The 26832-nt window shown below is 35.6% G+C and overlaps 1 protein-coding gene across 1 annotated transcript in view; it reads right to left on the bottom strand.

Moving 5' to 3' along the window:
- ATP13A3 (ATPase 13A3) overlaps nt 1–26832 on the bottom strand; it is an 81225-nt gene that overhangs the window by 35015 nt on the left and 19378 nt on the right. Inside the window, exons 2-19 of the mRNA XM_052637396.1 lie at nt 25446–25544; nt 24810–24983; nt 23758–23940; nt 23402–23472; nt 21561–21641; nt 20330–20399; nt 17505–17639; nt 16760–16832; nt 13932–14063; nt 12792–12971; nt 12484–12641; nt 11630–11818; nt 10037–10098; nt 6143–6293; nt 3539–3655; nt 2915–2932; nt 2438–2591; nt 2221–2341 (exon numbers count right to left, since the gene is read on the bottom strand). Coding sequence (XP_052493356.1) covers nt 2221–2341; nt 2438–2591; nt 2915–2932; nt 3539–3655; nt 6143–6293; nt 10037–10098; nt 11630–11818; nt 12484–12641; nt 12792–12971; nt 13932–14063; nt 16760–16832; nt 17505–17639; nt 20330–20399; nt 21561–21641; nt 23402–23472; nt 23758–23940; nt 24810–24983; nt 25446–25496 — 2120 coding nt within the window. The 5' untranslated portion in view covers nt 25497–25544. The remainder of the gene's footprint in view (nt 1–2220; nt 2342–2437; nt 2592–2914; nt 2933–3538; nt 3656–6142; nt 6294–10036; nt 10099–11629; nt 11819–12483; nt 12642–12791; nt 12972–13931; nt 14064–16759; nt 16833–17504; nt 17640–20329; nt 20400–21560; nt 21642–23401; nt 23473–23757; nt 23941–24809; nt 24984–25445; nt 25545–26832) is intronic.

Here is a 26832-nt window from a genome sequence, read left to right as displayed (position 1 = left end):
TTGCATAAGTAAACTTAGATTTTAATAGGTATTATGCAAGTTCTTTATGAATTTACAGTAGTTCAGCAGCAGTATTTTTTTTTGAGTTTTTTTAATTTAAATTTATTTATTTTAATTGGAGGCTAATTACTTTACAATATTGTATTGGTTTTCCCATACATCAACATGAATCTGCCACAAGTATACACGTGTTCCCCATCCTGAACCACCTCTCCCACCTCCCTCCCCATACCATCCCTCTGGGTCATCCCAGTGCACCAGCCCAGAGCATCCTGTATCCTGCATAGAACCTAGCTGGCGATTTGTTTCTTACATGATATTATACATGTTTCAATGCCATTCTCCCAAATCATCCCACCCTCGCCCTCTCCCACAGAGTCCAAAAGACTGTTCTATACATCTGTGTCTCTTTTGCTGTCTTGCATACAGGGTTATCGTTACCATCTTTCTAAATTTCATATGTATGCGTTAGTATACTGTATTGGTGTTTTTCTTTCTGATTTACTTCACTCTGTATAATCGGCTCCAGTTTCATCCACCTCATTAGAACTGATTCAAATGTATTCTTTTTAACGGCTGAGTAATATTCCATTGTGTATATGTACCACAGCTTTCTTATCCATTCATCTGCTGATGGACATCTAGGTTGCTTCCATGTCCTAGCTATTATAAACAGTGCTGTGATGAACATTGGGGTACATGTGTCTCTTTCAATTCTGGTTTCCTCAGTGTGTATGCCCAGCAGTGGGATTGCTGGGTCACAAGGCAGTTCTATTTGCAGTTTTTTAAGGAATCTCCACACTGTTCTCCATAGTGGCTGTACTAGTTTGCATTCCCACCAACAGTGTAAGAGGGTTCCCTTTTCTCCACACCCTCTCCAGCATTTATTGGTTGTAGACTTTTGGATCGCAGCCATTCTGACTGGCATGAAATGGTACCTCATTGTGGTTTTGATTTGCATTTCTCTGATAATGAGTGATGTTGAGCATCTTTTAATGTGTTTGTTAGCCATCTGCATGTCTTCTTTGGAGAATTTTTGTTAAAATTTTCTCAAGCCTTTGCTAACATTTGATATCATCAATCTTTTGAATTTTGTAAACTTTAAGAAAAAACCCTGGTTGTGGTTTAATTCTGTAGCTCCCCCCAAACTGAAGTGTCTCATCATTTTCATGTGTTCAGTGGCCACTTAGATGTCCTTTTCTGATAATTATCTGTTATCATTTACCCTTTTAAAAAAATTAAGTATGTGTTTCATTGTTTCTTTCCTGATTTATATTCTTGATCAAGAACTCCTCTGAAAGGTGATGGGGAGTCACTTATTATAAGAATTCCAGGTAGAAGACTGGTATTAGATTTGAATGTTAAAACCTCTCAGTGGACAGAGTGTGGTACACAGATTAGACAAAGAGAAAAGTGGAGAAAAGAGCTAAGTCCCTGAATGAGAGACAATGACAGTAGGGATGTGAAAAGAAAAGTCTATTTGATAGGCAGAATTAGCAGGAGAGCCAATCTTACTTTCTGCTTTGAAGTGCTAAGTCCACCATGAAATATTCCTAACCAAAAGTGTTATTTTCAAAAGGTTAGGCTAGATCAGTCTTATTATAACAGGACAATCCTTGAATGTGACACATAGCTGTAACTGGAGGTAAATGTGATGTTGGTAATGGCCATCTAACCTTTGGCGGTGAGGGTGGAAGGTGTTATTGTGACTCATGATACTCTGATCAAATGAGCACTTGGTTTCAACTACTAGGCAAAAGCAAGTATGGGTGACCCTTGAATAACATGAGTTTGAACTGTGTCAGTCCACTTACACATGGATGTTTTTCAATAAATACTATTAGTACTACAAGATCCACAGTTGAATCTGCATGGCAGGTCCAGGAGCCAATCCCCTATAGATACCAAGGAATAACTGTAGATCATTGGAAAATAAACTTCCGTAGAATGTTTACCAAAAACATAATTATGTTCCTTCGACATGCCCAACACATAGCAAGCACTCAATAAACATTTAAAAAAATAATCAAAAATAGTTCCAGGGAGTTGTACTTTTATCTCAATTGCCTAAAACATTGAATTATGCTATACATTTGCACATATCCAATAATCATTTACTTAATAAATAATAAATTGAATATAAATGATTGCACAAGACTTTCATAAACATAAATGATGCCTTATTGGAAACTGTAGGCAAAACCATTCATCAACGTGTACCTGCCAACATTCTGCACTTTGTGCCATGTCAGTTTTGACTCCAATTTTCTGTGTGCAAGAGCAATCACACGGAAGCCCTGTTTGGTGTAATCTTCCAAAACTTTTTCAAAATCACCAGGAACTTTTAAAAAAGAGAAAATGAAGGTCATTGTTAGAACTGTGATTACCAGCTTACACAAATATCAGAATTTCACTCAAAGCCTTGCTGCTTCCTTACCAGTTTCAGGCTTACAAAGACCAGCAATGACTTCTGGTGCCCCTTTCATGTAGGCATCCATCTTTCTGTCCCCGAGCACCCTGGCCACCACACACATACGTTGCAAAGCAGAGGAAAATGGGAACTGGCGAACAATTCCTATCTCATAAACAGCCTACAGAATTTCAAAAGATGCACAAACCATTATTTTTCAAAGAATTAAAACAGATATACCAGTATATTTCAGTTCAGTTCAGTTCAGTCACTCAGTCGTGTCCAACTCTTTGCGACCCCATGAATTGCAGCACGCCAGGCCTCCCTGTCCATCACCAACACCTGGAGTTCACTCAAACTCACGTCCATCGAGTCGGTGATGCCATCCAGCCATCTCATCCTCTGTCTCCTCCAATCCCTCCCAGCATCATTACTATACCTCAATTAAAAAAAAATTTTTTTTTTACGATATACTTAGGTAATGAGTAAACATTCTTCACTTACTGGAAGTTCAAACAGCTCCTAAAAAGAAAAGAAGACAAAAAGAATAAAGTAAAAGTACAGATGAAGTCAATTAACACACTCAAGTGAAAAAAAAATTTAACTGCGTATCCACAAATTTATTTGGAACATAACACAGAATTTTTAATATTTCAAAGTCAGGTCTTAAGATTGCTTCTCTACCAGCTCCCATTTCTTAAAAAAGAAAAGTTCATTCTTGAGTATTTTAAAACACTTTGCTATTCTAGGAATATTAACATATTAAGTTCTTAAATGAACTAAGAGGTATATATTTAAAAATTAACCTAAAAATAAAGGCTTCCACGTATTCTTTTTACTAAATCCTAGGAATACGATGCAAACTAAAAGTCTCAACCACCATGCATCTAAATCACAAGGCTCCAAGCTGCTTGGTAAGTAGGAAAGAAAGGAACAGCACTGAGAATTAAATCTCAATGTTTTCCATGGAATGCCTCCAACACACCAGGCATAGTTCCTGATAAATGCAGTAAAGATATTCATATCTGCATTAGAGTTTTTAAAAGGACATGTGATTCCATCTTCCAGCAATATTTTAAAATGAGGAGAAAATGTAAGCACCAAAAGAATTATCAGGCAGTTCCATACCATTTCTTGGTTTCCTGCAGGTGCAGATTCAGGAAGCAACTGTTTTGGAGGACGAACCACAGTTGGCATAATTCGATTATGAAGTGCTGTTTCTTCTTCAGTTGCTTCTTCCAGAATCTGAAAGGAAAATAATCAACACACTGATTCATGAAACTCATAAATTCAACTCACTGGTTCCATTTTAAAATAAAACGTTATGGCTATCCTCAGTTAAGGTTGTTTTTTTTTTTTTTTAAGTAAAACAAAGTATAAATAAAGCTAGTTTTAAAGTTCTAGTAACCTGTGGGAGAGGGGAGGCAGAGGTTAGTAAAGAAATAGAGAAAAACTTCTAATATTGCACCTATAACCAATTAAGTCTAGAGACTAGTTCTGTAAAATACAGAACGTCCCTGCAGTTTCAAAAATTTTTAGTCTATCATCCAGAGATTCCCTGCTGCTAACAGAAGAGGATTCAAAATATGCAGAGCTCAGATATGTTTAGTAGAACCACTGGGTCAGGAGCTCACTGAGGCAGGAATTGGAAATTTAGCTTTCCAGCTTGTCGTTGTTATTGCTTAGTCACTAAGTCATGTCCAACTCTTTTGCGACCTGATGGACTGTAGGCCCGCCAGGCTCCTGTCACGGCATTTCCCAGGCAAGAATACAGGAGTGGGTGCCATTTCCTTCTCCAGGGGACCTTCCTGACCCAGAGACTGAACCTGCGTCTCCTGCATTGGCAGGTGAGTTCTTTATCACTGAGCCACCAGGGAAGCCCAGTTTTCCCAGTCTGAACACATCTAATTAAAGCACTATTATGCTAGCTCCTTGAAATTTAATATTAAACTATTTTTGGTGGAAAATTCAATAAAAAAACTTATATTGAATACACATATATGAATAAGAAACTAATTTCACTCTGTAAGTGAAGGAATCATGAGTGCGAAAATGATGGGGAAGAGAGCTATGCTGAATTAGCCAATTTTACACAATTCTTAAACATTTTAACACCTCTGAAATTGGCATGCATCTTACATGGTATTAATCACTTTAAATAACAGCAGTGCCTAGTTATGTAAAAACATTCCATAGATACTCTGTGGTAAGATCAGATATCAAAGCATCTGAGTCAAAAAAGCACGCTATTTACTCTACAAACTGACTTATTTAGCCCACTTTTTAAGGGTCACATACAGAGCAATAAATCTACCGAAATCAGCTGGAGAAAAGCTTTAGAAAATATCAGAGATGAATCAACTATACTTTGTTTTACTCTTTATAAAAGAAGTGGGCCTCTTTTAAGGAATTAAAGTTGATGAGTATTTACTGTGGGCTTTCAGAAGATGGCAGAGAACTTTGTCACTCATCCCCCCTAACCCCACCTTTCAAAATATTAACCAAACACACAGGAAAAGAAATAACACTGTAAAAGTAAACAGAGTAGAACTGAAATACAATGATGGATACTGCAATAAGGAAACAGGAGCCCAGGATAAACACGAAAGGACACAGAGAAGAGGTGGGATCAAACTTATCAATCAGAATAGCTTGTCAAAGCAAAAGAAAAAAAAAAGTCACAGAGGTCATACTCTATAGAGATATAAACTACATCCCTGAGAGGAGGAAGGGCTGCTAAAATGAGGGGCAGTATTCCTGGGTACTGCTTGTGCAAGCACTGTGGGAGAGAGTGGGAAAGCAACCAAAAGACTACTACTTCTCTCCTGAACTCAAGGCCTGCTGATGGGGCCCCACTACAACAGGCTCCCCCAGGCAGCCTTCCCATTCAGGGAAGACCCTTCCCAGGAAAACCAATATACCAACATACTTCTCAGGACCAACATACATATGGGCAAGGATAAAAACCTTGTTGCAGCACCTACCCAGAGTATCAAATCAAACCTTCACTCTCTTAAATATGAAAGTAGGATGAAGAAATATACTGATAATCAACAGGAAGATGTCCATGACACCTCAATTTTTTTTAAAAGTATAAAGGAGAAGATTAAGTGTAGGAAGGGAGAAAAAACTGAACCTAGAGAAAATGAAAAATTCAGAAGCAAGAAGGGAACTTTAAAAACAAACTAATACCTGTAAAACAAGAACTGGATGCTGGAAAATACTAACAACCAGAGCAAGCACTCGGAAATTAAAATAATCGATGACAAAACAAAGAAGTGAACAAACAGAAACCTCTCTGAGCATGTGTGTGTGCACATGTGTGTGTTGAGAAGGAGACAGAGAAAGGACACAGGAAGTAGAATGTGGGGCCTGAAGACACATGACCACTCTATACTTTTTCCCTATGGCCAACAAACTGAGTCACTGAGATCACCTTACTGCTTAGACCTACTGCCTCAAGATATGATCCTGCTTTCTCCCGTAAACATACAACAGGGCCCTGAGCCGGTCCAGGTCTTCCTCTATTAAAGGCTGTTTGAATGAGTCAATTAAACTAAAACAGAATTTCTACACAACTGTAAATATTTCTCCGGTGACATATCTTTAGAAATTACATAGTTCTTTATATGAGACAGACCAAAATCAAAACAAGTTGAAGAAATAATTCTTCTGCAAGTTAATTTTTACTATTTTCCTGAAGTTAACTGTACTTTAAAACATTGAACTTACCCATCCGATGGCTTCAAACATTTTCAAATCAAGTGGATCTCCAGAAAGCACTCCTTCAATTTTTGTAAGTGAATGACAAGTAGCCATACAAGCAACAAACTGAGACTTTACCAACATCTCACTGCAAACCTTTTCTTCTGGCAAAAGAAAACTATACAGAAAACGCACTGAATTAGATTCATAAACCCCAAGACTGAAGAGAGTAGTTTAACAGAACTTCTCAGGTTTTACTATTTTTAAAAGTAGAAATTTAATGTTCTCATTTACGTACATATTGCATGTATTCATTTCATCATACATTCTGACATTCAAAAATATTTTCTTCCATGAAAATTATTATACATGAGTAAAATATAGTATTCTCTTAGATTCTAAATAACTAGACCAGATGTACTGGTACAGAAAATACTACTTACTAAATAATAATTAAAACGCTTGTCTATGGACATATGGGAAATTAGAACACACAAAAAAATCTCTTGCAAAAACATAAAATGACTGTGTAACACACTACCTTTCAAATACAAACCTGAGCTTGTAAGAAAGAAAGGGAAATTTTTAAGTGCCAAAAACAGGGAAAGGACAACCAAAGGGGTATGACCTTAAACAGATGCTGTGACTACGGGGGGGAGAAGGAAGAAGGGAGGGGAGCCCTCTCAGTACCCTTAAGGCCTTGGGTTTTAATAACCACACAAGAACAAGAGACAAAGCCCTGGGCACATGCAAAGTAGGAAGTTGGAACTGAGAGAATCCCTCTCACCAAGACGCTCTTGAAGAACTACAACCCTGGAAAAAGAAAAGATTCACCCACAGACTCAAATGCGTAAGTAAGAATAAGCTTATCCCTTTCCCCTCACCCAAAGTTCAAGAAAATAATTAATATCTATGTAATATTTACTATGTATTGGGCACTATTCAAAGAACTTTAAATTTACTTGCCTCATCTCATCCTATACCATAGAAAGGTGTTTTATTATCACCATTTTATAGATGAGGAAACTGAAGCAGGAGGGTTTAAGCCACTTGCCAAGCCACAGCACACAGGTGGCAAAGCAAGGGTTCAAACACAAGAGGTCTGGCGTCAGGGCCTGAACTCTAAACCATTAAGCTACTCAGGATGGCATCTGGGTTTGAATATATATGCTACTGTCCAGTCCAGAAATCCCCAAGTTATAAAAGTAACATTAAAGTTTGCCTGGTACCACTGACATTACTTTTGGCCAAAAAAGGTCAAAACTCTCAGGAGAGGCACTCCCACAACACAGCTACAAAGGAGTCTCACAAAAAAACTCCGCTAAGGATGAATCCATAATTTAAAAATGAACCAGGAAATAATTCTCATGCCTCAATAGACACAACAAAGACAGAATTAGAATCCCATAAACTGGAGATAATAGAATGGCGATCTGAAAGAATGCAAAGAAAGCATTTTAAAATTATAGACTTCGAAAAAGAACACGACACCATGGTGGGGAAAGGAGAGAGCCAGATTTGAAAAAAAACAAATGAAATTTATTATCCAGGATATGGTTGGGATTTCCAGATGGAGAGAAAGAATGGGGGGAAAGCCACAATGGGACTAAAAAGAAGCTGCACACTTTCCAGAATTTATGAAAAGAATGAATCTTTGGAATCAAGAAGCAGAATTAGTCCCACACAAACAAACAAAAATATCATGGTGAAACTGCAGAAATCAAGCATAAAGAAGTATTTTTTAAACAACAAAGGAGAAAAAAAAGTTACTAAAGAAGACTAAGACATCTACGAACATGGCAATTTAATCCACAGGAATGGGATATAAGAAACAATGGTTACCAAACCCATCCATCCACCTAGGTACATCTTAGCATGTAGACTGTATACAAAACCAAAATCATAAAAATCATAAAATGCTATATAACAAATGCATACAAAAAGGGAGGTAAAAGTAAAAGTAGTCTACAGTCTATAGGTTTTATGGAGTTAGAAACTAATAAAGACACCCATAGCATCTTCCCTGGTAGTCCAGGGTTAAGATTTCACTTTTCAATGCAGGAGGTATAGGTTCGATCCCTGTTCAGGAAGCTAAGAGCCAACATGCCTTGAGGCCAAAAACCACAACTTAGAACAGAAGCAATAAAATCTTAAAAAAAGAAAAAAAAGACATTCATAGACTTCAGACTCTAAATATGAATATTAGTAACTTACGGACAAGTAATAAAGATTAGGATGTATAAATTCTGAAAAAATGAGAGAAATGTGGAAACTGTGTGTGGGAACTGGGGTAAGAGAGTCGGTGGTAGAAATAATTTCAAATAATCCGAAATCACAATAAGTGTGAACACAATGGCAGAGAAAGAGTGAAAAGAGATGGAAAAAAGATACATAGTTATATACATATATCAGGCAAGAGCAAGCTGGTATGTAAGCACACAAATATTTGATGAAACAGAATTAAAAGCAATAGGCATCATTAGGGATAAGTAAGTTCACAATGTGATATGCTATTTACCAAGATGTGCCAACTCTGACATTACATGAACCAAATAACAATCTCTCAAACTGTATACACCAAAATCCCATACTTTCAAGAGAGGAAAAAAAAAACCCAGCAAAAACACAACTATAGTAGTAAAACTTCTAGGCATCAAAAGATAGCAATAAAGTAAAAAAATATAAAACAAGAGACTGGAGAAATATTTTCATAACGCAGAGCACTGAAAAAGATTATCACCCAGAAAATACAAAGGACTTCTAATAAATGAATAAGATAAAGACACACAACACCATTTAAAAAAAAAAATCAGGATATAAACTGACAATACACAGAATGCCAAATAATCCTCCTTCAAAAAATCTGAAAAAGTGTTCAGCTTTATAAGTTATGAAGAAACTCCGAACAAAGCCACAATGAAATAACATTTCATAGCTAGTCATTTGGGAAAATTAGAAGTCTGGCAATACCAAGTTTGGCAAGGATGCGGGGCAACAGGATCACCCAAACACTGAGGGAGAGTGAGTCTGCACCGCCACTTAGAGAGTAAGCTACTCTCTGGTACCTACTGGAGCTGTGGCCATACATGTGCTGTACGGTCCAGTACTGAAACTGTGAAGAAACTGGTTTACTCAAACTCAACCACATACTCACAGGAGTTGTAACCCTAAGAACTTTAATTGCAACACTGTTTATGAGTATGGAAGGAAAAATGGAGAAAAACTGAAACTGCCCTTGGGATGAAGAACAAATACTACAGTTTAGTCACACAATGGCATACTAAACAATAGTTAAGATTCATAATTTGGATCTATACATATCAACATGGAGGAATCTTGGAAACAATGTTATGAAGCCAAAAGGCGGCAAAAACACATACAGTGCATATCAGCCGTATATACTTATTTATGGACAGATCTCGTTTATGGGTAGATACACAGGAAGTAAACTATAAAAACATGCAAGGATAACAACACCACTTCAGAACAACAGCAAAGACAGACAAAGGGATAGGTAAGATGTCAGCAGTATCTGTAATGTTTTAAATCTTTTTGCTTCAGAGATCTGAAACAGATATGGCAAAATGTCAACTGTTTAATCTCAGTAGTGGGTACAGAGCTGTCTGTAGTATTATTTTCTATGAGTCTGAATGTTTCATATATTAATATATTTATTAAAAATAAACTAATAAAAGACCCTGATGCTGGAAAAGATTGAGGGGAGGAGGAAAAGGGGACAACAGAAGATGAAATGGTTGGATGGCATCATTAACTCAATGCACATGAGTTTGAGCAAACCCCAGGAGACAGTGAAGGACAGGGGAGTCTGGCATGCTGCAGTTCATGGGGTCAAAAATAGTCAGACATGACTGAGTGACTGACAACAACAACAATAAATGGTCAAGTCTAGCTAATAATTACCGTGCATTCTCCACTCGTTGAATCCCCCAAAGATCTAAACCATCTTCAGTAAGGGTTCCAGTCTTCAAAAAAAAAAAGCACATATTTACAAAATCATGAAAAACTATGCCATGTCTACATAATAGAGTGCTATACAGACACAAAATGGGGAAGGAGATGAGTAAGATCTGTGTGTGTGTGCTAACAGAGAATAACTTTCAAGACAAAATTGAGGAAAAGGGTGCAGAACACTCCCTTGGTACAGTTCCTCTGTGTGGGTGGGGTGGGGGGAGATATGTATAGAAAGGTATACTTATGTGCTTGTGTTATTAAACAGTGGAACAATGCGCCACTCAACCTATCACAATAGATGCCAATACAGGAGGGAGAGATTAGGGCATATGGAGCCAAAACAGGGAAGAAGAACAAAGTTAAATGATATCAAGAGGTGTAATCAGCCAAATTCAGGAAATAAATAACCTGGGTTCTCCAATAAGATGACTGGAAAAGAACGGCAAGAAAAATAATGGTTATCGATAAACTGCAATCGTTGCAATCTGTATTTGGATTACAGCTGAAAACACAGACTGTAAAGCAGGGAAACCTGAATATGTACTGGATATTAGGTAATACAGAGGCTGCTAATTCTGTTAAGTGTAGTAGTAAGCAGTGATAATGGTAATGTGTTTTTAAAACATTACTTTATCTTCTAGAGCTACATACTGAAATATACGGATAAAATAATATAACGTCTAATGCTGCCACCTTCAAAATGAGGGGACAATAAAGTTAAGACTGACAAAATGCTGGTTAACTGTTTAAGTAGGATAATGGGTAAATGAGTTTATTTCACTTACATCTTTTTTTCCACTTCTGGGTCTGCTTAAAAACTTTTTAAACATTTCCAAAAAAGATCAAACATAAAAAAAATTTTCTGAACAGACTAATTTAATATGAAACAGTCATTAAGTTATGACTTTCTTTTTTCTTAACAAAATACACCTCACTTTTTTTTTCTTGATAATAAAGGTGATACACAAAAATCAAATGTGTATCATATCAGTTACCCAAAAGAACCTGGTCAAGATTTAGTTCTCTGAACTTTCAGAAAAACTGATCCCACGTGAGGAAAGGAGAACCCTCTGTATTTCAAACGAGTAAAAAAATCTGTCATTTTCACATGAAATTATATAATCAGTGTCCTTTGTAATTTTATAACACATTCAATAAAATCATAGAGCAAACACTAAATGTATATACTTCATAGCAATAACATTCCAGAAAACATATCTGTATGAAGTCTATTCTGTTAAAAACATGAAAGAGCAAATAAATTTAACTACTACTACAAGGTATAATTCTACAAGGACTGGTTAATTGCAGATGTGGGCAAATAAGCAATATCAAAAGTAATAAAAATTTTAAAAAATGAAAAAATAATATAAAAATGATACAGATGCCAAATAAGTTTAAGAAAAAGGAAAATTAGAAAAACATTTCTTTTAAAATGCGTGCAAATTAGTTGATAAAGAACACAGAAACCATTAATCTAAATACTTTAGCTTTACAAAACTACAGAGGGACCTTTAAGAATGATTATGAAACTGAACCAACCTTGTCAAAGCAAATAAGATTCAGCTGTCCACAGATGTTGATCCTCTGGGGACTGATGCAGAAAATCCCCACTTTCTTCAGTCTTCTTTGGGCATACACAATGCCAGCGGTCATTGCAGCAGGAAGCGCAGGCGGCACAGTGATTGTAATGATATCGAGAGACTCGATGATTATATCCCCAACTTCAACCTACAGTTAACATAAAAATAAATGTCAGACCCCGCTACTATTAAATATTTATTAATCCAATGAGTATTTAATTTTATATATTAAGCACACATATATTCATCTATTAATTATTTATAATTTTTTTCCCCTTTAGAGATGCTGCAAAATAGAAAGCTCAATGAATCGTCAGTGGGCTGTGAAATGAGAGCTATTATTTTTTTTAATTCCTACTTTAATAGCCCCATATACTTCATACACTACATACTTCAAAGTAAACATTTTTAGATACTGACTCTTACTACTATCAGAGTCTTTACAAGGTACAGAAAAAAGAAATTTAACAAGGTCCCTTAGAAATATCTTCAATTCAGTAATCATCAATAATTTTAATGCTGTATATACCAGAGGTTAAAAAAAGAAAAAAGAATAAAGCTTTTGGTGAGTATGTGATCACTTCTCCCGTAAGTCACAAGAAAGTAAATAAAAGACCATCTAAACCTGATAAAAACTTTCTGCTATGATGGTGATGTACATCTGTACTTTCTAACATAACAGCTACAAGTCTCATATGGCTCCAAGTTAAATTAAGATTTCAATTTTCCAGTCTCGCTAAACACATCTCAAATCCTCAATAGCCATGTGATAATTAAGAATCAAACTCTATTAAGGGTTTCCCACATACATACCTCATTTAAAATGTTATTGATAATAGTGTAGATAAACCCAATTGCAGCCACACCCACTAGACACAGTAGAAATAAGTAGGCATCTCTGTAGAGTTTAAAATCAGTTGGTTTGGGATACAATATGGAGCGAACAAGCTGTCCTTTGGAAGTATTAAATCCTTTTTTAAAAAAAAAAGGAAAGAAGAAAATGATTCTATAGTAACTCTATAAGAAAATGATAATTATCTCTCAAAACAGAATCTCTCTTTAAACATGCTATAAGCATCAAATGTGCTAAACCATGCAAGAAAAGATTAAGTATTTTCTACCTGTTCTAACTACTATGGCTTTGACAAGTTCTCCAGTGTAGAAACGAGTCTGAATAACAGTTGTCCCACAAAACAAAGTATGTCGTCTATGTGTTTCTGGACTATATAATTCATCTCTCGTTCCTTTCATGTCCACCGAAGGATTTGGCAAATTAGTTTTTGTCACTGGAACACTTTCTCCTTTAAAAAAAATAATTCATAAACTAAAGCATAGAAATCAGTATCAAACACACAAATCTTGAGCTGTTACATTTACTAAATGTGAAATACTGTTGACAACAGTTATTAAAAGTTCTCAAATGTGAATAATACAGCTTAATCAATCAGCCTTTTGTCTTCCAATTTCCTTACCCAGAAATAGCAAATCTTGTCTTCCACAGTATTTCTCGAAAGTCATCTGTGACACAAAGGTAATCACTTGGAAATAATTACATCAAGTTTCATAAGAAGACAAGGTTGTTGTCATTACCACAGCACCTGTTCTGTGATCACCACAGCACCCCTGAGAACTAACCTGGGAAGCACTCTGCAATCCCAAGAACACACAGCATGTGAAGATCCAGTCCTAACCTCCCTCACCTTTCAGGGATGTTTATGTGCATGAATATGTTTTAAGACAGACTCTCAATAGTTCAAAAATGTATTATATAAGAATCACTTTCTTGCCAGACTGACTATGACAATTAAAAGAGTCATATGATAAAAAGGTATACAGCTCCACCTCTAGATTCTGAATTTCCAAAGGGAAGTTATTTTGAAGTCTATTTCTCCCCCAATTTAACAAAAATATCAACTCTCTTATTCCTACACTTTGCACATCAAAGTGAACAGCAATAAATATGCTGTGGGGAAAGAACTTTTTTCCTAGTCCCTTCCCATAAAGCATTTCCTCCTGTCAGAAGAATGCACAGAAGCTGGACAAGAGATGTGAGCACCAGCATTATACTTTAGTATTACAGCTGAGTATAATGCAGGATTTGGTTCCCTCAAAAATAGAAAACTTCAATATCTATTACATGACGTTTGTGAGTAAAGGATACAAACTGCAGTTAATGCTGATACAAGCTTAATCAGTAACTACTTAGTCCTAATATCATTATAAGCAACTCAGCTGGTTTTTACTCATTTAATTTAGTTTACCTGTTAACATGCTTTCATTTACAATGCAAGTACCATTAATAAGCACTGCATCACAAGGCATGACTGTCCCATTTAATGGAATGACCATGACATCTCCTGGCACAAGGTCTGTAGAAAAGATTTCTTCTATTTCTGAATTTAAGGAAAGAAAAAGAAAGAAAGGTCTGAAAAGAGTATTCTTTAACTTGTAATAAAAATACAACAAACTAAAGATCTATCCAAAGGTCACCTGATCTCAGTAAGACATTAAAAATATAATGGAGTTAAATAAGAAAATTCCAATAGATGAGGAATACTGACAAATAAAATTATTATTCCTTAAGCTAACAGAGCACAGTGTCTATAATGTGTCAGCTAGTTTGTCCCAGGATAGTATGCCAAGTGCACACAGTTAATGCCAAGCCCCCTCTAAACTAACAGATGGGTGGATTTCAATAGCGGATGGTCAACCTTAACTATCAGCCCTGTGAGCTAAACAGGCAGTAAGTCCACCCAGGACACCCCCCTGCAACAGGTACACAATCTCAGATTTCTATAATCCCTTGGAAACAGAGAAAAGCACTGAAATTTTAACACTTTCTTTTCTAACAGCATTCTTTTCCTTATGGCTACTATTTATAATCTATATTGTTTGTCTTCTCAATATTTCTAAAATAGTTTCAAAATCTTAGATATTATTTCAAATAAATGTATAAAACTATCATATATAGTTCATTATTTCCTTAGAAATTTATGTATTATATTCAAGTTAGTTAAACACTTCTTTCAAGATCTTCTCAAGTAAAAGGTAGCCTTATATTTGGGCATTCTTTTTTCCCCTACCCCTAGATTTTATTAAACTATGCTTAGAAGAGACTTACACTAGTTTCTAAGCAAAGATGGATGAAGAGAAAACTACTGTTTGTGATATTGGCCCTTAGGACAAATATTCTTTTCTTTCTTAAAAAAAAAAAAGGTATAAGTAGTTTACTAAGCTAAGAGCAAAGAATTCTAAAGTTATTTAGCATGTATTAAGTATAATACTCTTCATTTCTTAATATGATCCTTTATTTTAAAAACTTGACTCAATACCCTCATGCCACTTGAAATTCTAACCCTTAAGTATATGGGGAATCTAAGTATCAATGATCTGTTGGACTATTGAGGGGGTAAGGAAGAAATACATTGAGAGATGCCCAGCATCTTTGGCAACGGCAGAGTGGGAAGGGGAGGAACACCAATAAACCACACATCTTAAGACTGCACCTAGGAAAGGTGATATTATCAGCTAAAGTAGCAAGTGACCAAGAAGCGCAAAGAAAACAACCGGCTGGCTAACTTGGGTTCACACTTGGATGTGGGATACCAAGTCGAAGAGAATGCACACTGATTTGGTTTTCCTGATAAATCAAAGAGGCTGCTGTCTCCAAGACCCATGATGCTGAGCTGCCTCCCCTGTATCCTTAACCTCTTCCATATCTCACCGGACAAACCAATGTGTCCAAAACATTATCCTTCCCTACAATTCTGCTTCTTCTCCAGTGTTCCCTATTTAATTAAATGACACCAATATCCATCCCCCGCCAGCCTGACACCACTCTATTATCAAATCTTGTTCAATGCCCACATTTAAGTATCTTTCAAAGCCATCTCTCCACCCTCCATCTCCACAACCCTCACACTGATTCATTCATGCCTTCAATATTACTTCCTTCTAAATAAGTTTGAACATGCAATCAGAAGGATTTTTTCAAATAGGCAAATATGATCATATCACTCTCCTGCTTAAAACCCTTCAATGTCTTTCCACTGCCTTTTGGGAGAGTCCAAATTCCTTCACAAGCCTTAAAAGACTGTCTACCCTCTAACTGCTGCATCTGCCACACTGAATTTCTTCCAGTTATTGCAATGAACAAATGAACTCTCTTTAATTTCCAGGTCTTTGGGCACTAGAACCCTCTTATTTCCCTCTCTCAGTTCAGTTTAGTTCAGTCGCTCAGTCGTGTCTGACTCTTTGTGACCCCATGAATCGCAGCACGCCGGGCCTCCCTGTCCATCACCAACTCCCGAAATCCACTTAAACTCACGTCCATCGAGTCATTGATGCCATCCAGCCATCTCATCCTCTGTCATCCCCTTCTCCTCCTGCCCCCAATCCCTCCCAGCATCAAAGTCTTTTCCAATGAGTCAACTCTTCGCATGAGGTGGCCAAAGTACTGGAGTTTCAGCTTTAGCATCATTCCTTCCAAAGAACACCCAGGGCTGATCTCCTTTAGAATGGACTGGTTGGATCTCCTTGCAGTCCAAGGGACTCTCAAGAGTTTTCTCCAACACCACAGTTCAAAAGCATCAATTCTTCGGCAGTCAGCTTTCTTCACAGTCCAACTCTCACATCACCCCTGCCCTATCACTTTCTCACCTATACTTTACCTGGCTAATCCAATCATTTAAAATATACCTGTTCAAAGCAGCCATCCTATATTAGAAAGATGTCTATATAGAAGACACCTGTATTAAATGAACTCTAAGTTCCCTGAACTCTCCCTATCGTTTATCACACTTCATTGTTCTGTTTATCATCTGTCTTTCCAACTGGACTGAAGTTCAGTGATGGCAAGGACTATGGCCATCCTGAGAGCCTAGCACAGTGGCTGACACATTACAGAAAAAAAAAATTTCACATAAATGAATGAACTTGATACAGAGACATGACTATAAATCCAAACACACATTTCTGTTTCTTATGGAACTACGTGTATATGCATAATATACTGGGCTTGCTTCACACATTAGTGCACAGTGGATATCTTTTTCTATTTACTTTTCTAAGAGTAAACTGAAGTACTTACCTTCATTTACTCTGCAAACTGAAACTCTCACAGTACTGTGAGCCGCCACCATGTCATGTAACATAATATATTGCTGAATCAGAGGAAAAAAATTTTGAACTCATTAATATAAACTCACTCTTCAATCTACTAGAAAGCAAGGGTAATATAAACTAAGATAAGCTAATATATAGTGGTAAAGAACCCGCCTGCAATGCAGGAGATCCAAGACTCGGGTTCGATACCTGGGTCAGGAACACCCCCTGGAGGAGGAAATGGCAACCCATTCCAGTATTCTTGCCTAGATGATCCCATGGACGGGAGTCTGGTGGGCTACAGTCCATGGGGCGCAAAGAGTCAGACATGACTGAAGTGACTTAGCACACAAGCTAATAATAAACACATATTATTCTACCTTTAAAAAAGTCAAGACCAAAAGATTCAAAGATCAATGTTTCAGCCCCAAACAAAATAAGAAGCACTTTAACATGACAGCCCTAAAAACAGGAGATTCAGCCCTCCAGTATTCCAGTCTAAGATAAGCAACTAGAGACCCCTACAGTCCCAAAGCAATCAAGTGATACTCTGACTTTAAAAAGCATCTGCCTTCCCCCACCTCAAAAAGAGGGCAAAGGAGTACATATTCACATAACTAAAAGAAAAACTGTATCAAGAACGTGCTTTATACCAAATATCATTCTGCACACCTTATGTGTTATTACAAAGTACAAATACAGTTGTGAAAACCCTAATAAATTGGACTCACCTTTCTAATGGCATACAGGGAGCTTATAATTGATACTACAGACATAATCACAATGGCTATAGCATAGTAATAGTATTCATCTGTGCACCAGAGTATAACACTGAACAACTGGAAAATGTAAAATGGGTTGAGAACCTAAAAAACAAAATTTTTAAGTCAAATTGAATGAGATTTAAAACCATACAGATTTAAGAAATAACTAACAAGATATTACCCTATAGTACCCTAGGGCAACATGTAATTAACTACCCAAAGAGTAGAGCAAGATACTACCTTTTTAGAAAAGAATCATCAAACTACTAAAATTTGACTAAATAAGCTTAACTGAAATTGAGAGCATCCAGTTAGATTGATACCAAACCCAAATACAGATTCAGCTAGAAACAGCTAAAATGTGTAAATTTAGCAGTTTTTCACTTTGCCTTAGCAATAAAACACATTTACTTTCAATAATTACGGTGCCGCCAAAGAGTACAAAACGTTTAACCAAATGGAAAATTTACTTATTATAAACCTGAAACATCAATTTACTTATAAGTCAAAAGTTTACTGAAGTCCAAAGAGAAGGCAAATATGATATAAGTTACAATGCTTTGCTTTCTCTAAGGAAATAAATGAGGATTAAAACCTGAATGGAAAAAAAAAGATAAGGAGTCCTGCTAAGCACAAGAAGCAGAAAAGACCTACAAAAATAAAACCCAAAACAACTAGTGACAGAATCACCAACAGTGATAATTACCTTAAATATAAATGGATTAAATGCACCAACCAAAAAACGTAGGCTGGCTGGGTGGATGAAAGCATGTGCGTGTGTGCACTTCCACACTTATTATTTTAGTGACTTAAAAAAAAAATTTGAATGAGGTTTGAAATTTCTAGTCCAATTCTGAGAACATAAATACTAAAAAAAAAAAAAAACCCAGGAAATTAACATGTGATACAGTATTATTAACAAAAGCACAGATTTTGTTCAAATTTCACAAAATTTTATGTTACTGTCCATTCTTCTGTTCTCATACCTTATTCAAGACTCCATATTGTTTTTAGTTGCACTAAGCAGCTTCAGTTGCATGCAACGAATTCTGATAAATGCTCTTTTCATTTTTATTCTATTACAAATATTTTCTAATTTTCCTTGTTATGGCTTCTTACATACACCCATCATTTAAACATGGATGTTCAATTTCCAAATACATGAGACCTTTAAAGTATCTTTGATATTAATTTCTCATTTAAATCCTTTCTTCTCTGCAATCACCTTCTGAGTTTTTTCAGTCTTTCAACTTTATTGAGGCTTTTAATTTAGTCAAAGATCTCTAATGGTAAATGTCACATAGCAATTGAAACTATGTGTGTTATTTTCAAGTATATTTTGATACTGATTTCTAACATAATTCCACAGTGATAAAGGGAACAGACTGTGTGATTTCAATACCTTTAGACCATAAAATTTTTCCACCTTGTTTTATGTCCCTGGACATGTTCCAGTGTCTTCTGGCTTACAGTCTGTGGGAACTCATATAGAATTTGTATTCTGCTGTTATGTGAGAATTATATGAATCTTAACTATTACTATGTTGAACTGGTTCACACTGCTTTTTAGGTCTACTACATCTTTCTACTTTTCTGTCTATTTATTCTATTAATTTTTGAGAGTTTGATATTGAAACTCCAATTAAAAACCTTAATTTACTTAAAAAAAGAATTATAATGTATAGTGGAACTATATCTAACCTTCTTCTACATTTTCCAAGTCTCCTATAAATGTGTTACCATTCTTCCATAATCTAAAAAAATTTAAAAGATGTTTGCATTTGATTTGGCTAATAAAAAACCAACTGGCGGGTTTACTTCAAAAAAAAAAAGGAGTCCTGCTAAAGACTTTGACTACCCAAATTTTATAGTATTTTTATCAATTTCATTAATAATCTCCAATATCTTAAAATTGATGTTTCTGTACTTTTCAAAACACTTTTACATACATAATCCTATTTTACTTCAAAATCAAATGAGGCCATTAAAGGATTTACTACAATTTTACCAATACAAGAGCAGCAGAGAGAAAGGTCTTCTAATGATCAGAGCTAGTTACTGATGGAGTCATGTTACAAGCCAGTCTTTCTAATTCCGACTCCTTACATGTTGCTGTGCTCTAAAGCTCCATTACATAGCTACTCTCAAGAAATGACGGAAGGCAATCTAACTTCTACTCAAAGTACTGACCCACTACAGCTAATTCTGATCTTTAGCCCAAAATCAGAAAGAAGCCTGGAGAGCCTAACCCTCCTAGGCAAAGCTACTTTCTTTCTTTACAGGCCGCAACACTTTACTTATGCCTCCTCTATGGCTCTTACAAACTGAAGTCACCACAGTAACTACTGACATGTATTCCCCCTAGGCTAAAGTGCGAATTCTTCACTGTCACTCATCATGTTATGTTTTTACTGCAAACATCTGGCATGATGCCTAGTCACTAACAGTGTACCACATGAAGAAAACATGATGAATTATTTTTAAAATCGGGGGGTAGGGGGGAAGACAGAGGTACACATCTGCAAAATAGGCCAAGGTTTAGATGCACAACTTCATGAGAATAAGAAGAAAATTTACAGACAAGAAAAGCAAAAAAATCAGACAAAATAAAAAAGTAATCATGCCCCCCAAATTACTAATCTACTGGAGAAAGATCTTTCTGACCTTCCAAGGAAAATAATAAGCAAAGATAAGTTAGGAAACAACAAGAATATCTTATTACTTAAATCCTGGCTCTTTTCAATTGACAAACCTATTGATCACAAATGTTAAGACAGGTACAACTGTCTTACCTCTTTAACCAGGAGCTTAAAAACTGAAGGCACTTTCACAGCAATTTCATTTACTCCATAAAGCAATTTTCTATAACAGGAAAATATAATAACAATAATATTACATTATACTGTATTATAACAGTACAATTTACAGAAGGCACTGCATTAGATAAGGCTCAAAACACCAACTGCTCCTAAATTCTGGAACTTAAACATTCGTTTTTCTAAACAGTTGTCTTCTACAATTTAAATTCTCTATCTACAGTATTTAAATCAATATAGTCAATATTGGATAACTACACTGTTATTATTTTCTCTTTTGTGTGACAAGTACCTCTCCCACTAATCTACAATAAACCGTCTCAGCAAAAGATTTTCTTTTCCACCCATAAACACAATACAGCTCAACAATTCTGAAATGCAATTAATTTTTTCAAGAGACTACATAAGTAATTTGAGGTGTCCTATACTATTTTTCTAATAAGAATATTGCACTAAAAACGTTTATTTCAAAACAGTATACATTTTGCGCCGTTTTTTTAATGCTTAAGAAAGGTTGCTTAAAATCTTCCACTTAAGTTCCTTATAATAGCACTTTCTAGATGATAAATTAATTCTCGTGTTCTATGAAGCATAAGTCTGATTGAATGAATTTATACTGCAACCCTTTAAAAGAACATGCTACAGGAGTACAAGAAAATTCCTAATTTGAAAATGGCATTATCTTTACAATACATAATACACTAGTATACTTTTATACCTTAGCAAATAACACTATAAAAAAGATATTGTCTCTCAATTTACAAATTTTCATTTTAGTAAATCTGAGCTCATGCTTACAATTCCCAATATTTCAGTAAATCGAAGATGCTATCAATTGTAAGACATTCCATGATTTTATGCACTATTAAGAAAGATTAAAATGCTGTCAAGTAAAGGGTGACACTTCACCCACTGTATGACACACCCTCCTTATAGAGATGTTAAAACGTAGGAAAGTGTGCACCTTAGAAATGATGAAATACAGTATATTTTCAGGGATATTCATTTCAAAATCGGCTTCAACACTTTTATAATTCTTAAACTGAAGAGTCTCACCCAAATAAAATATCAATAAGCTGTCAAATACTATGTTTTAATATTTAAATAATTGTTAACATTAAAACTATATGGTAAAAGGGTAAACTGTATATACTACTTTATTTCGGAATTTTGATAATAGATCTAACTTTAGTTGGATAAAGATTACCTGTAGGCATGCATCCCCTTTGTCAGTCCTGCACTATGCTTTTCATAAATTGACGTACAAGAAACACCTTCATCCAGTCCCCTAAATAAATCCAAAGTTTTTACTTTAAACAAAGTTTAAAATATCCAAATTTCTTAATGCCTTAATCAGAAATTTTTCTCTATTTCTGATTTTAAAGTGTGATTTCCTTAAAAATAGAAACCCCTAACAAAAACTGAGACAACGGATGATAATTTTTAAATCTTTACTTCCTAAGATAAACAGTAATAAAAGGCCTAAATCTCAAATGTGGCAACTTCTAAGCTATACAATGTATCTATCATGGGATAAGATTATATAACAATATTATTCTCCTTTAAGTCTTTGCCAAAGCTGTAACAGTTAATAACCAAAAATATTAAAGGTAAAGTACGACTAACTTGAGTGTTTCAAACTTTACTTTTTATCGAGTTTCCCTTCTTAAATGTTGAAGCTTCACACTACTAAGTCCTACTCAGTTATTTTTCTTTCTACAAAAAGCATCAAGCTGAATTCTTCTCTCATCTAAGGAGAAGTGAAAAATCCGTCTAAGTCACAGGCAATGTCTAAAATCTGTAATGATTAAAACTGGGATTCGACTAACATACCTGCTTTCCTCTCAAGGCTTATTTTAACTGAGATACTATTCCCAAAAACTCTGTAGAGAATCTGACACATCATTTAACTCCAATCTTTTTCTACTTTTTCCAAAAGAAAAAACTAAGCTCCCTAATTAACTGCTATCATTGGAATAAGTTTAAATCCTACAAGTTGCTATGGTTGGAAAAGGCTACATAGCAAACATGTTTGCTATTTTCCCCCAGGGCACTCCAAGTAAAAAATTTTTTAAGAACAAAATGACAGTTCACTGGCAGTATTCTCTAAAAAACAAGCAATGGTTCTTAACTAGAAATGGTCTTCACAACTAGGCAGGTGGAACTCCTCTGCTCCATTCCATAATATTCCAATTCTTCAGGAATATTAGCAATATTCTTTAGAATTATCTAATTCTTTAGGAAATGTCTTAGGGAAAAAGTCCAAGCATGAATATTTTAAATGTTCATAAGGTGATTCTCTTTTTACTGCTAATATTAAGAATTCCTTTGCCACTCTCAAGCAAGGATACTTAATGGGTATTTACGATAATCACTTTAACAGCAATAAAAATAGAATCCTAAAGGAGTTCCCTAGTGGCCTAATGGTTAGGGTTTGGGGCTTTCACTGCTATGACCCAGGTTCAATCCTTGGTGAGGGAGGTGAGACCCCACAAGTTGTATGGTGCAACCAAAAATAAATAAAATCCTAGTAAATTCAGTCCTGATGTAACCTGAAGTCTCCATAAAAATCAAATTTTAAGGAATTATTCCAATTTATCCTACCCAAGGCTTAACACATTTGACCATGTCCTATCTTTATCCACATATGAAAGTTAAATTTAATGTTTGTCTATCACTCCATCCCTCAAGCACTGAATACAAATGGATGAAACCATCAGCAAATTGAGAGGTGATAATTCAGATACTCTGGCAGGCTAAGAGGTATACTCAAAATTTACTCTGAGATGAATCCTCCAAAAGAAAAAGACTCGGACTGGATTTTGGGAGCATGGTGCTTCTAACTTTTGTGTCAATTTTGCCAGGATACAACTTGCAGATGGGGTTTATTCTAAACTGGTTACTGAATATTACTGAGTATTCAAACACCACCAGGGAGTTAATAAGTGAAGGGAAATCTTCCATCTTATATAACACTAAAATGAATTATTTTCTATCTAAAACATAATCAAGACCCTCATACAATCCAAACAAAAGAAGAATACTTACTTTAAGAAATCAAAATTGTGAAGGGTATCATTCCAGAAGTATTTCATACTATGGTGGGTGAAATAGCGAATCTGTAGAACATATAAAAAGGTTACATCAAAAAGCATTATCATCACTTGTTAATAATTAAGTTTACTAACACAAATTTAGCATATAACTATTAAAATTAAAGCAATCACATGTGACATAATCCATTTCTTCTAGTAAATATTTAAACTGTTTACATATAGTGATAAACAGGTATTTTATATGCATACAGTTTTATCTTAAAAATAAGTACGAAATTATAGACTACCGTAGCATAAAATGTAACAATTCCAGTTTTTAAAGAAACATTGAGAACAAGATCACAATACCTGTTGTGATTGAGGCTGTGAGTATTTATTCATCTCAAGCCTATTCTCTTCAGCCAGATTTTCAGTTAAGTGAACTGCATGGCCATTTGAAACTTTATTAACCAGAGATTTTGAACTTGAAAATGGGGGAGTTTCTAGAGAAAGGAAGCGAATTTTTGCACAAAACCACGTTCTGAATTCATCCTTCAAAGAGAAAGGAATAAGGGTAAAGAGTCAATTATATATTATATAACCATATATAGTTTCCATTTTTTACATGATATATTATTAATACTAATCTTTAAATGAGAAAGTGTCACTTTCTACTCACTAAATGTTAAACCATTTCATGAAGATGCATAAATTCAAACACAAAGTGTTCTTGATTGCTTACCATTTTATATACGTCATTCTTTACTGATAGAGGATCTCATAAAAGATTATGAGTAATTTCTTGATTTAATCCATCTACATACTGAGACTAGGTATTAAAGCCTCTCATAAAATGCTTCCAAGTAGGATTACAAAACAAAACCTGGGGAGCAGCAGCACTGCATAGTAGAAGGGATCTGGGATACAGTCGTTTCGGGTAACCTTGACAGACCAGCCATCTATTTAATCTCTCAGTGCATCAAGAGCTATAAAAAAGGGTAGATTTGAGTGGCTCAGACAGTAACGAATCTGCCTGCAATGCAGGAGAGCTAGGTTCCATTCCTGGGTCGGGAAGATCTCCTGGAGAAGGGAATGGCTACCCACCCAGTATCCTTGCCTGAAGAAGCCCACGGGCAGAGAAGAGCCTAGTGGACCACAGTTCATGGGTTCACGAGGGGTCAGACATGACTGAGTGACTAACACTGTCGCTTTTTTTTTTTTTCACTTTCAAGATTCCTTTGAACTCAGATCATTGGGATATTAGTCACTTGGAACACAGATGCTTTAGAAATACCAGGATTAGTATTTCTCATTGTATCCTAGCAATGATGTTCTCATCATATTTTATTTTGAGCAGAATACACATAAACACATCATTCTACCCCACAAATAATCCACTACAAGTAATCATGCGGACTTACAGTAGTCCTCAGCAGCACCACTTCACAGTCTTTGATTGCAGCTCTCACACAGGTCACCTTCACCCGCCACTCGGGCATCCAATAGAGGAGCAGGAGAAGAAAGCCGCCGGTACACACCACTCCAAGAGAAACGATGGCAAGCTTCCAGCGACACAAATTATAGCCATAAATCTCCTGCATGGACACAGTGATTAATAATCACATATCAAATGTTATGAGAGTTCAATGTAAACAACCCTATCTTTCCCCTACATACACCACCAAGAAAGAGTTGGAGTTTTATTAAGCTGATTTTAAACTTTCTTATAAAGGAAAAATTAGAAATTTTGCATTTAGGACTATATATAAGCATTAGCTAACATAACTTCTTAAGTTCTATCAAATGAAAAAACATTTTCCTCGGAGTTTTAACAGTTCACAAGTGAAACAGGAAGCACACTAGAACCATACAAGAACCATACTAATACCAGAGGTACTACATAATCCCAATTCAAAAACACAGCCAGAAGGGAAAAAACCACATTGACTTAGCTGCTATTTTATTGTATTTTATTTTAGTGTTTTTTTAAATGTACTTTTCTACTTCCCTAGAAAAATAAACTCACACTTCACAAGTAAATTGTAAAAGCTGGTTACCATTTCATCTTCCTGACCCTGGTTGATAATCTTTCTTTCTTCTTTGTCCATATCTACAGTGGTTAGAAAGGTCGTGTGCTTCAGAACAATTAAAGATAACTGAGGAAAAGAGGAACAAACATCTTAGTAGATTATAGTATCTTATAGTAACTGCATACTATCAGACTTCTTGTTTGGATAAAAGTTTAACTGATATTTAAGTAATCACTAACGTGCTAACTGATTCTCATAATATTTTCAATGGTGTGCCAATTCTTGAAACTGAATGACTTACTACTATCATAAAACTTGATATATTTCACTAATTAATTTATACTAGCACTAGCCTTGCTGCAAAGTCATTTAAATTCTAAGACAAATTACAGAATTTTCCTTTTTCACTCTCCAGACTCATCTACTAAGCACCTACCACATGTATGGCAATCCCTGGCCAAGGGTCAATCTCTAATGCACGTGGACCCCTACTGGAGACCACCCTGATTCCAGGTCCACTGAGTAATCTTATTGTTCCTGACTACCATGATGCTCATTTCTAGGAGAAACTTTATTGAGCTCATTGACAAAAAAATACCTCCTGTATTAAGAAACAGATTAAATTCAAACATTAAAGAGAGCTGCAAAATGTAAAACAATGCAGGTTTTCTTGCCCTTTTTTTTTGGATTCTGGAAAATATATATATTTATTTGGGAAAATGTACTTATCTATTACTGCTTTAGTAAGTTAATGTTTTTAAAGCTCTATGTGGCAATAACAGATAAAACCCACATAAACAAAATCTTCTTAGAGTTCACAGTAATTTTCAAGAATGTAAAAAGGTCTGAGCCCTGAGGTGGATGAATTTGAGAGCCACTGCTTTAGATGTGGTTGACCTCTGCAGAACACAGTGCAAATGTTACCTCCCTCATTCCAGATGCCATGCCTCCACTCATCTACCTGGTGGACAGCACAATCCTGACACATGGCTGGTACTCAAAAAATACTTCCTGACTGACCTGATAAAGAATTTAGCTATATAATGTTTATCTGATATGAATTAATAGCAAAGTAAACCAACTGCAGAATTTCAACTTAATCCCCCACATCAGACTACTGAAATCTCCTGATTTATGTCATCAAGAAAATGACCAATAAAAAACACTGATGTGTCCTGAATGGGCACTCAAAGTTTCTCTACCTTGTGGTAGCCCTGAAGACAGGGCCAGAGGTTAAGTAGAGTCAGGGCTTTCCACAGAAATAAAATGCAAGAATTTGATGACAAACACATACACAGACACACACACATATACATTGGACTTGGTGCCATCTCGGAAAAGAAGCCTCAGAGTTATCCTGTTTTTCAGAGGAAAACAAGTCACATTATCATACAAAACCTTTTAGGTAATTTAG

Source organism: Budorcas taxicolor, chromosome 1 (assembly GCF_023091745.1).
Source record: "Budorcas taxicolor isolate Tak-1 chromosome 1, Takin1.1, whole genome shotgun sequence".
NCBI lineage: Eukaryota > Metazoa > Chordata > Mammalia > Artiodactyla > Bovidae > Budorcas > Budorcas taxicolor.
This window is presented reverse-complemented; position numbering and strand designations above follow the sequence as displayed.